At 40.3% G+C, this 15,456-nt stretch overlaps 1 protein-coding gene across 1 annotated transcript in view; it reads right to left on the minus strand.

Moving 5' to 3' along the window:
* GALNTL6 (polypeptide N-acetylgalactosaminyltransferase like 6) overlaps nucleotides 1-15,456 on the minus strand; it is an 861,777-nt gene that overhangs the window by 146,265 nt on the left and 700,056 nt on the right. Inside the window, exons 5-6 of the mRNA XM_054576052.1 lie at nucleotides 13,599-13,784; nucleotides 9,664-9,847 (exon numbers count right to left, since the gene is read on the minus strand). Of these exons, the coding sequence (XP_054432027.1) occupies nucleotides 9,664-9,847; nucleotides 13,599-13,784 (370 nt within the window). The remainder of the gene's footprint in view (nucleotides 1-9,663; nucleotides 9,848-13,598; nucleotides 13,785-15,456) is intronic.

Consider the following 15,456-nt stretch of genomic DNA (forward strand, 5'->3'; position numbering starts at 1 on the left):
TGCTGTTTTTTGTTTCATCTCTTCCACATTGGCAAAATGTTTCCCTTTGAGGACTTTTTTCATCTGGGAAACAAAAAGAAAAGTTGCTTGGGGCAAGATCAGGTGAATAGGGAGTGTCGGGCATGGGGGTCAAATCGTTTTTTGTCAAAAACTGCTGAACACTCAACATAGCGTGGGCAGGTGTGCTTGTAAATCACCCGTCGTGAAACGGGAAAATGTGTTGAAAGAGTCTTCAAAAAAATTAACTGACACTGAATGCAGCCTCTCACAACAACACCAGCTGGTCCCTGATGCAGACAGGTTCCTAGAACACCCACCTAGCCGGGGAAGCCTGTATTACAAGGGGCCTGCTTTCCAGAATATAAGTTCAGGGTTTTTTTGGTCCCCTCTCATATGTCCTACATTTTTGTACAACTGGCAATAGTTTTTTTATACGAGAATTACCACAAACACATGTGTAACACGTTTAGACAGCTATGTCACTAAGTGAGGACTTTTCAGCTCCATTATAATTTTATGAGACCATTGTATGTGTGGTCCACCATTGACCAAAATGTTGTTATGTGGTACATGACTATATTACCTCCATATATATAATGATAACATATCATCATTGTAATTATCATAGTAACATAAAATACCAATATAATAATGATGATAATATAATCATACCCATCTCTGTAGCAGAGAGATTCAGGACTAGAGACTTTCTATTTGCCCACTGTCCAGCCCTTCGGGTCAAGTTATAAACCCCTCTGTCCTCTGATTCTTTGCTTGGGTCGAGTCTCATCTCAGTACCATCAAACCGCTGACCACTGGTTCCTGGATACAAGCTCGAGCTATCATTGCTCCTAATACAAAATTTCAAGGCTGCATCGGAACACCCCATGGGAAGATTAGGTTTCAGACTTGGACTTTCCGATCTGCATATGCTCTCCCAGCTTGTTATGCTTATCTGCCCTCCGGTTCTAAGATTACAGTCTCCACCGGCCCATCACAGCCCTACAGTCGACAAGGCCTTTCTGACAGCTGCTTCACAGCCCACTAATCCCACTGGGTTCCAGTCAGTGTCTGGAAACAGATATCCCTAGATTCTTATGACATTTTGGTGTTTGTTAGAAATAGGACTAAAAGATCAATACCATTACTTAATTAAGGACTAGCTTCTTTTGTTAAAAATAGTGTTATCTTCTGAATTGCAGTCTTAAAAACGTTTTTGATTGTCCATTTAATATAAATGATTCCAGGAAGGCCTTTTGCTACCAGATAGTTTTTTCTAGTACACTCCTTTATCATTTCCCTTCTACATGCAGAATAAAGGCTTTCTGAAGTTTGTTCTAATGCACATTCTTTTTTCTTTCTTATGTAACACTCTCCCACAAGAATCTCCACTGTACTCAAACTCGTCTGTGGTGAAGCCCTACAAATACTGTGCTTTGTAAACACAATACTGTGCCATAGCAGTTTTCTTGGCTGGTTATCCTTCCCTGAAAGACTCTTACCTCTTCTTCACACAGACCTCAGCTTCTTCAACAGTTTCCACTCCTGAACTTGATATTTATTTCACCCACTCAATAAATATTTATTGAATGCCTGCTATGTGCAGGTACTAGGTACTAGTGATTTGGTGCTGGATAAAGTGAATAAACCAGTCCTCCCTGACCTTATGGAATTTCCAGTCTAGTATCAGTGCGAGCAATGACTACAGGGTAATAATAAAGGAGTTGACTCAAGCAGGGAAGAGGGTAGCAGAGCTGGAGCAGGAATTGTAGCCACGGAGCCTCAGGTAAGAAAACAAAGCTGAATACAGCCAGGCCCAGGCTTTATAGTCTTCTCTGCTGGGAAGGAAGATGGAAGGTGAATGGCAGAGAATTCTGGTACATTCTGCTGTGCTCCAGTGTGACGTAATTAGGGGCAGAGTAAATGCTGCTGAACCTTGGGCCCTAGGAAGGGGGGTGGTGACATTTACATGGGATCATAGGTGTCTCCTCCGTCGCGAAATACCAGCAGAACTTTAATGAAAGAAGACCACAGAGCCAGAAGGAGGAGATCTGGACCCACTGTGATGGTATTACAGAGCACAGAACCCAGCCATCAGTCCAGACAAGAGGGGATAGAGATAGACTCTTGAGGCGGGAGGAGGAACAGAGCAAACAGTCATGCTACTTGTGAGAGAAAGATGGACTCAGGGCATCTTTGTGGGAAGCACAGCAAAGTAGGTAAAGGTTGAAAGAACAGGTAAACGGACACAAAAATTCATCATTCCAGGTCTGTGAACTTCACAAGTCTTTAATGCACAGGAAGCCTTTGCTAAGTCTGAAGTGGTGCAGGTTTATCAGTAACTATCGAATGGCACAGGAGGTCCAGAGGTGACTGGTGGGTGTTGCCCAAGAGGGGCTTGGGGTGAAGAATTCAGTCCTAGCCTGGCTCTGGAGGAGCTGACAACCCTGGTGGCAGTGAAGCTAGAGCAGGAATGAGAGTCCGAAGTCCAAAGTTGAAGAGGAGGTATTACCAAAGAAACAAGGATGGGGGCAGTTAGAAAAGTAAGGGTGTTCCAGGGCTCCACCTGGACCATGGTCCTAAAAGATGGGCAGATAGGGATAACATTCCATCTTAGGATGAAGGACTAGGTCTTACTTCCTTTTGAAATAGCATAACTTACAAGGTTTCGTGGGATGGAGTGATCCTTAAAGGCAGTGGGAGCAGAAACAACAGGTTCAACAGTCAAAACACATGGTCAGAAATCAGAAAGAGGGCCCCTAAAAGCAAGAGCCACCGCAGGCACTCAGAGGTCTCAAGAGAACAAGGCAAAGGAAAGACAAGCAGGACAGCGCCAGCAGAATAATGGCAGTGACTGTTAATTTAGCATTTAATTTTGTTAATGTTACTCTGGATGCTAAAAAAAAAAAGAAAAAAAAAAGGAGAACGTAATAGAGAACATCTTGCTGAGGTAAAGATCATGACCAGTGGGTGAGGGAGGAAAGGAACAGTCATTTTGGGGTAGTATAGTCTGACAAGGGAAAAATATTCTCACAACCTCTGGGTGAAAATTGTTGATGAGAAAGCAATTCCCCCAGAGAGCCAAAGAGTCTGGCCAGCCAGCAGTGGGGAGGGGTCTTCCAAGGGGAGGATAGGTAACCAACAAGTTTGCTTGGGAACATCTCTGCCTGTGATGCATTGTTAAAGTCAACAAGATATCTTCAGTGGAGTTTTGTTTTGGGCTTTTGAGGGAGGTTGGTTTTATTCAATGTTTTGATTAGTTTTTAAGACCCTTGAGCCACTTCTGTTATGCTCACCCTCTATAGATTAGAACAGCATTTAGAAATTTGACAGGATTTTTCCCTAAACATTTTGTCCTTTTGCAGTTGTCAAATATTGAATTAGATCTTGTTGTTAACAGACTAGAAGCTGGCATTGTTGACATTTCCCTTCATTAGGAAGAAACTAAAAGCTGACATTTCAACTTATCAGCTCTAGTTTGGTCTACCAATACAAACAACAGTATGGAGAATGAGGCAATCTATTTCCTTTCCAGCTCTGATTGCAGGCTCACTAATGAAATATTAATTGATAAAACTACTGCACTTAATGGGTGCCTAAGCTTCTCTTCAAAAGGAGAGGAAAAGTATTGATTAACTCTAGGATTTAAAGTTTGAATGCATGAAAGAAGGCATTGATTTGAATCTAATGAGATTATTGATTAAATCTAAGATTTGATATCAGAATGAGTGAATGAAGATGTTCATTGGAGTCCTGGTTTTGCCTCTTTAGTTAATTTCTTTGATTTTCACATTTACCTTATTTGCAAAGTTGGAAAAATAACAATAGCTACTATACCTATGTCAAAAGATTATTACAAGGATTCAAACAGATAGTCCAGTGAAGTGCTTTCCATAATGTTAAGCACTAGACAAATAGGATTAATGAAATAGGTTATTTGGTTACATTAATTGAGAGACTTCTGGAATAATGTGAAGTTTAGGTGCGATTGATCATTGAGATTTTGGAGAGCTAAAGTCCAATTTCATTCTTCTGGAACTCATCACTGGACTAAATTAATGAATATATTTTCTAACATAATGACCTCAAAAATTTCAGAGTGTACTTTCCAAACCCTAATTGTAGAAAATGATCTGGTTGGAGATTGAGGCTGCTCATACTATGGTAACTTGTATGCATCGATTTGACTTTTTGAGGAAAAGAAGGAAAAGTTTGGGAACAACTGCCTGAAGATCACAGCAAAATTTGCATGAAAAATGACCAGCAACACTGAAAGGAAAAGAAATCAACAGAGACAAGAGAGAAGGCGGGGGGGGCAGGGAAAGGGAAGGGAAGGGGAAAGTCAAGGAACAAATAGCAAGGACTCATGGACAAAACCAAAGGGGAAGAGCTGAGGGAGAGAAGGAGGGAGGGGACAAGGGAAAGAGGTGAGGGGGAGGCAGAGACAAATGTATTTAAAAAGTAAATAAATTAAAAAAAAAAATGATGTGGTTTGAGAGGTAGAGTATAAACAAAGTTGTCTCACCTCCAAACTCATACTCCAAGCTTTAGAGGTGGCCCAATAGAGCTGGACAGAAAAAAAGGGAAGATGAGCAATGCTCCTTTCAACCGAGAAGTGAAAATGAGACCTTTAAAGCAACGCTTTTCTTTGCATCCTACCTTAAATTCATAGTTAGACCAGGCTTTACTTCCATGGGGAGTCACTTTCATGCCTTACCGATTTTGACGAAATTCAGAATGACCAATAATAGGTCAAAATCCATGTAGAAAAAGTTTGAGTAAGAGATTATCTTAACTTTGAAATTCTGAGTAAGTGAAGGTACAGTTCAACCCCCATCAGAATTTACAGCATTACTGACTTCATAGACTTGAGACAAATATTAAATGAGTTAGTAATATAAGCAAATTTCCTAGCCCTATGACTGCCTCTTAGCAGCAGACATTTAACAACTCTTACTTTTCTCCCCACAACCATGGTGTGGAAGAAAGAAAGCAACACAGAATGATGAGACAACAACCCCAGATTCTAGTAGGAGCTATTAAATTTACTAATTGTGGCAATGGATGAGTCACTTAGGCTCTGTAGAAAAGATTTGAATTGTTTTCAAAGTTTCTTCTCGCTTGATAAACTTAGGATTATTTGCACATTTTTTTTTTCTGATTCAATTCTATTCTAACTTTAAATTTAGCATAACATTGTATTTGTTACCCAAGAGGCACCGACTTTCCCATGGTCGGCCATACTCCTGTACAGAAAAAAGAGTAAGTTCCCAGGACTCTATCTTCTCTCTGGTCCTTGAGAGAACAAGGGGACGCATTGTCAGTAAATATTTAGAAGACATTCTACTTCCCTGTAACAGTGACACAGTTCTCTGTAACAGAGAGGTTGAATTTTATCCATTTTAGTGTGGGCTGTGCTTCACACTTCTGGATTGCAGAATCAGCCCACAAGGATTCTACATTTGGTCCTTAGACCCTCAGGGGATCTTTGGTTTTTGAAGTGCCCAACCTTTAGTGTCTTACAACAGGTCATAGATATTGCTATCACTGTCCTAGGATATTTTCTGAGCTAGGTAGCTGGCCTAAAGGAGGAGTCACTGATTTCAAACTGATGTGTCATGGATGCAGGGGCTTCTGGGAGAATAAGTGAACATTTGTAACCTATGAGGTCTGCACCCCCAAGTGTAGATATACTTATTTTTAAAATCTTGGAAATTGGTTGGTGCTATATGGAAGATGAAAATAGAGAATGTCAGTCCTCACTAATAACTGTGTGCACAAATTCTATCCATGATGATCAAAACTCTAAGTTTTAGAAATCTTGAGGAATTGTGATGGTCTGTCTGAGGAAAATTGACAAAGTAAAAGTAATTTCTCTACATTCAAAGACAGGATAGGGGTGAATTCTGAAAAATTCAGTGAACCTGCAAAATTGAATGGACTGCTGAATTGATTGTACCTGGCGAAAGGAAGCATGATCTCTAGGAACAAGTACAAATTCCCTAGAAATTAACTTAATTTTTATGGTTGACAGACTCATGTATTGAGGCCTGAGTACTGGATATATCAGATGGGCTATTTCACAATATCCTCGTGAACAAGTTAGGCAAACATGGATGAGATTGCGGTAGCCAAGAGAATTTACGTATATCGAATAATTCATCAAAGCTCATGCTCTTTCACAGGATTCTGCGGGACCTGGGGTTAGAACTAGAGATACTTAGCTTGAAAAACGGCGGTGTTTTTCCCCCCTGCTCTTGGGAGGGTAGGCATAGAAGCTGTTTTCATATTCTTAACAGCTTTATCATCAAAGAGGAATTAGTCATTCCCTTGTCTCAAGTAGGAAAATTTGAGGTTGAGGAGACAAATTTTTCTTGATTTGAGAGAAAAGGTTTCTCTGTCCATTATTCTAATGGTATGGACTATCTTCTGAGGTAGCAAACATTACATCCCTGATGAATTTAAGAAGATTCTGGTTATCTCTTAGATGTTGTCTGGTGCTTGCTTACATTAAAGAGAAGTTGGCTAAAGTAGTTTCTTTTGGCCCTTTCTAAATGTATAGATACTGACATAATGTTAGAGAATTTAGTGGTCATGATGCAAATGAACATCTTCCCCTTTGTCATCACAACTAAAAGGGCATAATATGTTTTGTCACACAAAAAAGGCTTACATTCCTAAGTGCCCCACATGAAAGGTAAACTAGGAATAAGGAAACTTTCTAAAAACCATGAATAACAAGCCTTTACTAAAAGCATTACATTGTAAAATAAGCCACCAGAAAAGGAGAATATTTGGGTTTTTTTAAAGGCAACATTTATCAAATGTACCCAATCCAATCAGAATTGTGTCTGCCATATAATAACGAACTATGAATACTGAATTTTCTCTCATTTTCTAGGAGCAGTTTGTCTGAAAGCTACAGCCCTTTGCAAATAGAAGTAATTCTTTTCTTCTGTTGAAAGTTATCTATGAGCTTTCCTTTTTCTTCCTAGTCAGGGTGATGAAGGTTTTGGTTCCCAGTTAGGAATTCAGTAGATTTTGAGCTCTGTTAAATGAGCTACAATGAGAACTACAGCTTATATCATGACCCAGGATCATATATACATTGTAAAATGAAATCAGATATTGAGAAATAATACTTATACTTACATAGTAGTATAATACTTTGAAACTTTCAACTTGATAAATAAATACTGTTCATGCCCCACTAATATCACAGGTTTTGCAGGTTGAAAAACACTACTGTAGTCAATAGTTATAGTCACTGAAAAACCTCAAATAATGGCAGACTAGATGAGAGAATTCAGGCCTTGTCACTTAGGACATTTGACCAGCTTGCTACAGAAAGGTAATGTTTGCACATATATTGCATGAAAAGTCCCAGGGTTTACAGTACATTTATATACTACTCGTGGATTCCTTTCTTCCTATCTTTTTAGCCTCCTCTTCCCCTCCTCCCATAGAAAACCATATACTCCTTAAATCAGCACTTGAAACATTAAATGCTGTGAGGGATAAATAGATAGACTGCATTCCTTCTGTGTATCTTAAAGCTTTACATCTAGAGAAGCAAGTTTTAGCCTAAAGCATGTCTGTTTATGAGCACATGCAGGTGACTGCTGATAATAGAATTGCTTATATTTTGCTCAGAGGTGTTTGGGTAACCATTATTTTATTATCAGGAAGGCAAAAGTGGTTTTGAACATCAAAGTGGACACCGCCTGGAAGCTACATTTATTATAAAAGGCTAAAGTGTCCACATTTGTAGGAATCAAAGGGACTTAAAATGGAAAGGCAGTAGGATTCAAAGACAAATGCAATTTTGGAGAGGACAGCAACCACCTAAGTAGGTGACAGGAACAAGAAGTAATTTAATTCTGAAAAGTACCAATTCTGCCAGCCTCTGGGGTTAAGTGAGGCGCCTGGTATTGTGATAGCCACAACCAGGGTCTCCCTGACAAAAATTCCAACGGTCAGTGCAGGGACTGAGAGGACTTTTAAAGGGTTCACCATCTGAGATCTCCTCGATAGTGCTTTGAACCCATTTCTGCAGAAGGCAGGAGCTCCACTTAGGACATTGTAACCCAGTCCTGCTGCAGTATTTGAAAAGCCATCCTGGATGAATTCTAGCCCTTAATGCATAGCAACCTCAGAAAGTAACAAGTAGGCTGTGGCTAGTCTATCCGCCACCTCATAACAGTCCCACTGTATTGGAGGCCCTTCTGTCTCCTCCCCCAGCCTGGCTTTCAATCGTCCCATCAGCCCCTTTGCCGCGAAGTCTGAAGAGTATCTCTCCGCTGGGCTGATTTAAAATGTTTAATAGAAACTCCTCCCCTTAGATCACTAAGGAACTTTTCTAATAGTTTCGAATGTCCTTGAAATCTTGGCCAGAGCATGTGGGAAAGTAACAAAGGGCTTTCCAATTTCTTCTCAAAAACTCTCCAGCAATTTGAGGGTATGAAGAGGCCTAACCTGAGACATTTTGAGGGCTTGAAGAGAATACTTCATATTATTTTTATAAAAAAAGATTTCTATCCCTTTTTATCAGGCTGTCTTCTGAAATCCCCTTTGCTTTCCTCACAGTTTATCTTTCTTGAGGCTAGAATTGGAGAAAATATTTTCCTGGTGTTTATCAAATGATCATTATAATTCAAAGTGTTATTGTTGCAGAAATGGTTTTGTACCTGGGAACATCTCTACTGAAAACTTCTATAGCCCATATTATTAATGAAAAGACACTACTGATTGTAATGTACTTAAAATAGATTCTTAGAGAGTGTACAAAGCCTTGGTCACATTTTTGTTGCACTAAAAATAATATGTCAATAGTTTCAAAATTATAGATATTTTAATGAGATCAAAAGGTGTAATAATAAAGATGAGATAATAGTATGCCTTGGACAATTTCTGGCATTGTCCAGAAATTTTTGGAAAAAATTCATTATTTATCATTTATGATTCTAATAGTTTGTCAAACTAAGCTCTATTTTTTCTTTCTCTTGATGTGCACAAATTTTCATGTCCACGCTAAAAAAAAAAAAGAATTTAGTTTTATAGAAATTAAGAGTACTGTAAATTCTTATCCATATAGGACTTACATTAGTGGCAGAGTTATGAAAGATTTACTCTGGATACATCATTTTGATTGATTTCCCCAAAATACGTTGTGGAAACACCTACTCAGGAGCACAACTTTCCTCATAAAGGGGCAGTTCCCACCAGGGTGAGAGAACATAGGCTTAAATACTGTTTCATATTTTATATCATTTCCCCCCAAAAGAAAAGTACTTCATTTAAATAATCCTCTAGGGAAAAGTAAAAAGAATAGAGAGAACTGAACTTACGAAGAAAACATTTAAGAGAATATCAAACAGAGGCTCTGCGTTCCTTCCCGCGCTTCCGTTAACCCTGCGTTTCCCTGACGCTCACAGCTGCACACTCGCGCTTCGCACGGGTCGAGAAGGGGCGATCCATGCACTTAGCGCAGCCTGCCATTCTTCTATAGCGTGTAGGTCTGACCTTTCTCCAGTGCTTTGCAATCGTTGCCACCTGTTTTATCCCATTTTAGTAGAGATAATTTTTCTCATGGGACCCAAGTTGACACCCTGGAATGAGTTCCCTGCCCTCTCTCCCTTGGCCCCTCCCTCAGCTGCTACTCACTCAAAAGGGTCGCTGGGATCTGCCCTCTGGAGCTCTGGAGGGATGGGGATTCTTTTGTAGTACATTTCCCAGTCGAAGGCGCCTCGCATGGCGTCCCCAGCTTGTGCCTCATACCCAAAGTGATTGTGGTCAATGACATCGATCATGGGGCACACGATGGTTTTGTGGTTTAGTGCAATTTGGTCTGAAAAATGAAAGCACAAAATAGGCAATGACATGCCTGCCTAGGCCATCTATCATTTTTTCAGCAAAGAGAAGCCTACAGATCCCTTCTAATGTCTGCTGCTAGCAGCCTGGTTTGCACGCAGTTCGTCTGAATGCTGAGTTTATTGTGAGGGGACAGGGATTAGGCACAATTAGATTGTTGTTTTTTTCTTTTAAGAAAGTTATGTCCCAGAGAGACTTACAGAAGTCCATTTAGCTTTACTTCTGTTGCATTTCTGCTCTGACCTGTCCCCAATCTGTCATTCTATAGTGCGTCCAACATGTGTGGAATATAAACAGTAACTTGTGTTCCTTCAAGCATACAGCTAGAGCCTGCTGAGAAAACATCAGCCTGCTTTCTGGAGATTCCAAAATGTAAATATTTAACTTGATGGCTGTTTTAGTATCTAATCTTATAATGGCTATTGTCCCCACAGGCTGACAGTTCATATACAGAATTCTTTGCTCGCAGGTTTACAGAGATTTTGCCAAGTCCTATCTTGCTACAATTTTTTTAAAAAATAGACTCTGTTTATCAAAGCTATACATTTTCATCTTCTCTTACCATATCCAAAAATATGTTAGATGGCCTGACACTACTGCTCCTATTCTTGCTACTATGAAATTCTTGAGCAACTATTAAGGGATTTGAGCTCATGCAATTCCTAATCCTCCTTTGCAACCCTGTTAAGTGGCTATTACTATCATTCCCATTTTACATATAGGAGGAAACTGACCTCAGAGAAGTTACATAACTTGTCAGAGGTCACTTATTTGAGAGCAAGAATCAGGATGCAATTGCTGCTCAGTGACCCCACTCTGAACTCTGTGGTCTTTCCTGTTTGCTATCATGCTTCTCATGTAGCAGAAAGGTGACATCTTTCTCAGTTCCAGCTCCTTTCTTTTCCATGTAGATCTTATTATCATGAGAGATTAACAGCTGGCACAGGGAACTGGCATTTGCATACTTTGCTCGCCTGGTACAGCTACATGCAAAGTTATTTTCTTCCCAAGAATGTGTATTTAATCAAGATCTATTATAACAAACTAATACTGTCTGACAGGCAGAACTTTTAAGTTTGACCATCTGTTTTCTGGTTATTTGGAAGACCTGCTCTGGCATGTGGAATAAAATATCTTTAGATATCTTTTAGGAAATCATACTGCATAGAATTCCTGAGGCTTGGTTATTTCAGTACCATTATTTTGATGACACCGATAAGCCAGGGTGTGGAAACCACAGAATCCTTTGAAAGCTCTGCTCGCCATGTCTCCATGACTTTTCATTTGTTCATTTGTCTATTCATTCATTCAAATTCAACAACTATTTATTAAATAGAGATTATGTGCCAGTCAGTTTTCTAGGTTTTGGGAATAGAGCAGTCAATAACAATCACAAAAATCCATGTCTTCAGGAACGGAACAAAGAAATCAATATACATAATAAATAGCTAGATTATATTGTATGCTAGAAGGTGATAAATGTGATGGAAAGAAATAAAACAGCGTAAGGGGAACGTGGAATGCTGACATGTGGAAAGGGTTACACTTTTAGACGGCATGGTCCCAGCGAGACCGGGGGTCACCTTTGTCTTATTTTAGCTAATTAGAAGACAGAGAGACCCCCCCAGCACTATGTCAAGTTAAGCTTCACCAAGGGCTTTGTGAGCACCCATTTTCACCTGGGGAAGCCTTATAATGAACTTTAATCTTTTTCTAAGTGGTACTTCCCCATAGATGTCTTTTTACAGAGGAGACTATCATTACTGTGTCTGAAGTATCTCTTATATTACTGCTGCAGGTTATTTTAGTATTAAGGTTTCAGTGACTTTCTTCAGTCAAATTCAGAATCAGGTTGATTTACAAGTTCCTTGACCAACAAGGAGTCCCAGGGTGACCCAAAGAGAATGAGTCTGTTAAATTAACTGTCAACTTTCCCTTCAAATTTCCTTTCAGCTCTCATCCAGCGCTACCAGCTTAGAGTGAAAGCAGCATGACTAATTTTTCATCTAAGACTTATGCCTACATTTCAATTTCCAGGGATCAAACAAACGGACTCTTAATGGGAAATTGAAATTCAGGTATAATCCCAAGGTGAAAAATGAACCAAGAATCTGTGTGACTCCGCCTGTTTTTTCATTTTGGATGATGTGTCAAGACACTGATAAAGGAAAATAAAAAAAGATAGTGATCCTGAGCTTGAATCATTTCTTATCCATCAGGCCTACAGGAAATGAAAGGCTTTAATGAGAAAAAATGAAAAAGTGTTTTTTTTTTCTCTTTTTTCCCTTCTTCTTCTTCTTTTTTTTTTTCCTTGTTAGAGTCATATGAACAATGAGACTTGATAACTGACATTTAGGGATTGCTCTAATTCATAAATAAGTTAGGCCCCTTACTGACTTGTGTATTCAACACCATATAGATCCAATTCAGTTTGGGGGAATCTCACCAATGCTGATGAAACTCTAAATTGCTATGTCCTTTGACGAGGTATATTTAATGAAAAGCTCAGAGGAGCCTGTGGCTGCCGGAGCGCTAAATGTTCCTCTTGATTAGGATGGCTGGGAAGTCACCTGTGTAGGAGCGAGTGGATGGGAAGGACAATGCGGTTGGGGCGTTGGTTGTTTCCTATTCTTAATCCTGTATAGTTGCAATTGATTTTGTCTCCCATGTCTTTTACTAATACCTCTTTGCTGGTTCTAGCTGCAATCGTATCTAGTAGCCAATAGCAAATCATTCTTTCTGAGGCAGTTATTGTGAAGGCAGTTGTTACTGGTTTTAGCTCCAAAGTCAGGGATGTGTTCACAATAAAAAGTGAATTAGTGAAATCTGGAAAAATAGGAAGGAGTACGGTACATGCCCAGCGGGAATTTTAAGAAATGCATTTTTTTTTTCAGACTTACAATTTGTTTCTCATCTACTACTGGATTTTTATATCTGACTTCATTGTGAAAGTAAAAAACCATAGGCTCAAACTGAGCCATGCATTTGTTTCTTACCTAAAGAAACAACAACTAGAAAAACAACTTCTAGTTTTTCTTTCTCGTTTCTAAGAGTTCAAGTGTGATGTGACAGAGAATCTTTTTGCCTCCTTGCAGTCATGTTGTGAGCAGTCGAGATGTATCGTCTGGAGAGCAGCCCTGAGTGTCTGAGGGGGTTCTACCTAAACATGGGGCATTATATATATTTAGGGATCCCGGCTGGTGCCGGAAGTGGGAAGAGCTGATACTCTAAGTCCTAGAAAACACTGGGGCACTTACAATTCAACTGTATCCCAGGGCTGAATAATTTTCTTTCCTCCTATTTTAATAACCCTGTGATAAATGCTAAACTGTGTGTGTGTGGGGGGGGGGTATGTATGTGAATTTTAATCTTACTGTAGTTATAGGTAGTATTTTTTGAATACTTTTTTCTTTTAGCATTTTTCTTTTAGCTTTGGTGTGTAATCAAAGAGCATGTCTGAGATAAATGAAACCTTTTCGGACCTTAAGATAGATTGCAGATGGTATTATCTACAAATGCCAACTTTAATGCAGTTTTCTAGTTACCTATTTGTCCTCAGCAGGGGTTAAGGTAGAATTCAAGGTTCCCACTGTAAAAATTGTAGGAGGGGGGGCTCTAGCCTTTGTAGATTGCAAACTAAGTAGAAGCAAACCACACGTTCCCAGGGGAAGAGCGCAAATCCGGCAGCCCTCCAACCCCAGGAGGCCGCTGTGACGCCAGGTACTCACTAAGGAGCGGGGGCAGCCAGTTCACGTTGACCTCGCAGTGGGAGTCCAGGAACGTCAGGACTTCTCCTCTCGCCATAGATGCCCCCAAGAGTCGGGTCCGGATGAGCCCTTCCCTTTTCTTGGTGCGAACAATCCTTACTTTGGAAAAGCGGGCCATGTATTCCTCTAACTTATCCTTCAGGTGCTCTAGGAAGGAAGTGGAGAACGCACAGAGAGAACACAAAATGTTAGTTGTAGCAGAATTACTGACGGGTGTTCACGCACATACACTGAGGGTGTGTGAGCGATGAGTCGGAGCTTGCGTCCATTTTTTTTTTCTTTCTTCAGCTTGAGGGGAGATGTTAAGAATTTATGCTGAGAGGGTTTTTTATTTTAGACTTTGCACAATGCTTTACAAACTAACTGCGCATGCTGCCCTTTGTTTGAACACTGTAGCAGACACTGACACGCCAGGGCTCTCCTGTGCAGTGACTGTTGGCTAGATGTCAGCACGCTTGATCCTGGCGAGCACTTGCCAGAAGGACATCGCAACCCCTCTCCTGCCATGCCCACCCCCCACCCCCGCCCCGCTGAGTCAAGTCAGATGAACATTCTAGCTTATGGGCTCTTTTCAACAGAGGGCTCTTTCCAGTAAAGCCTTTGCCTAGTCATTTGTACTTATGAAGAGAAATAGCATTTCTATGAGAAATGCTTTTGAATGCTCAGCCTGAAAAAAGAAAATGAATGAATTTTCTATTTTTTGGTGAAATTGTGATAATCATCATCCTCTATTTATTGCAAATTTAAAGAAAAAAGGTTTTGACCATCAATAAACACACACACAGAGCTTTACAGTAGTATTGCAGTACCTCCGCCTTGCGCCTCTCTGCTTTGAAGCAAGAGTGCTGGGCAGAAGGTCTACCTCCTGCCCTCTCCCCTTCCTCGCTGCTCCCCTACTCTCTCTCTGTGTAAGCTGCGAAGAAAGATTCCAAAGGGCTATACAGTGCCCCCCGTGAAGATGGCTGCAGCTGTACTATCTTGTCAGGAAAATAAAGCTGAGACCTGCCATCCAGTTGCTCAGTCAAAGTCCGTTACTAAGTGATAAGTGATCAAGAGCTCCCTCTGTGCTGGCTTTGGATGGCCTGTGCTCTCTCAGGACTCCCCACAGTAATAAATGTCTAAGAAACCTTTATCATCTCATTACTGTCATTTATTCAGGCACTGAACTCCTCTGTATCGCCAACATACAAACAAGCGGCATTTTATATGTTTATTTGTAAAATCAGTTGTTTGCACCGCAGAACGTATTGTCTCATGAAAACAGTGTCGCAACAGTCATTGGGGACTGAAAATAGATCACGAACATTTGTTAAGTCCACTGAGAGAGTTCTCCCTTTATACCCTCATTGTTCTTTTTTCAAAGGTACCACTATGAATACCTTTGGTGGTCTGGGCACATTGCTTCCTCCTTCCTGAACCCTAGGGACGAATTGGGCCTCTCTTGGGGAAGACAGGGGGAGAGGAGGAGCAATTCTCTGGAGCTGCAGAAGAGGAAGTGGCTCCGGGTGATGGTCACTTCCCAGGTGTTGTTCTACCTTGAGAATTGAGGGGCTCAGTTACCAGGGAGTGGCTGTTCCAAATTTGGATTTAGACTTCCACACTTTTTTAGTTGTTTAGGAAAGTCTCCGGAACTCAGTGGGGACTATGTTCATGTTCCTTTCCCTCTATGTGCCTTTTCTGATTGTGCTTATTTTTATTTTATCAAAACTCGTAAGTACAAGGTGATTGGCTTGAAAGAGAGCCCACTAAATGTTCAGATCAATTCCTCTAGTTTGAACTTTGCAGTAATAATAATTGGGTTGCTTTGCCTCAGAATAAT

Source organism: Pteronotus mesoamericanus, unplaced genomic scaffold, assembly GCF_021234165.1.
Source record: "Pteronotus mesoamericanus isolate MK-2021 breed Mesoamerican mustached bat unplaced genomic scaffold, CSHL_Meso_final contig_32, whole genome shotgun sequence".
Taxonomy (NCBI): domain Eukaryota; kingdom Metazoa; phylum Chordata; class Mammalia; order Chiroptera; family Mormoopidae; genus Pteronotus; species Pteronotus mesoamericanus.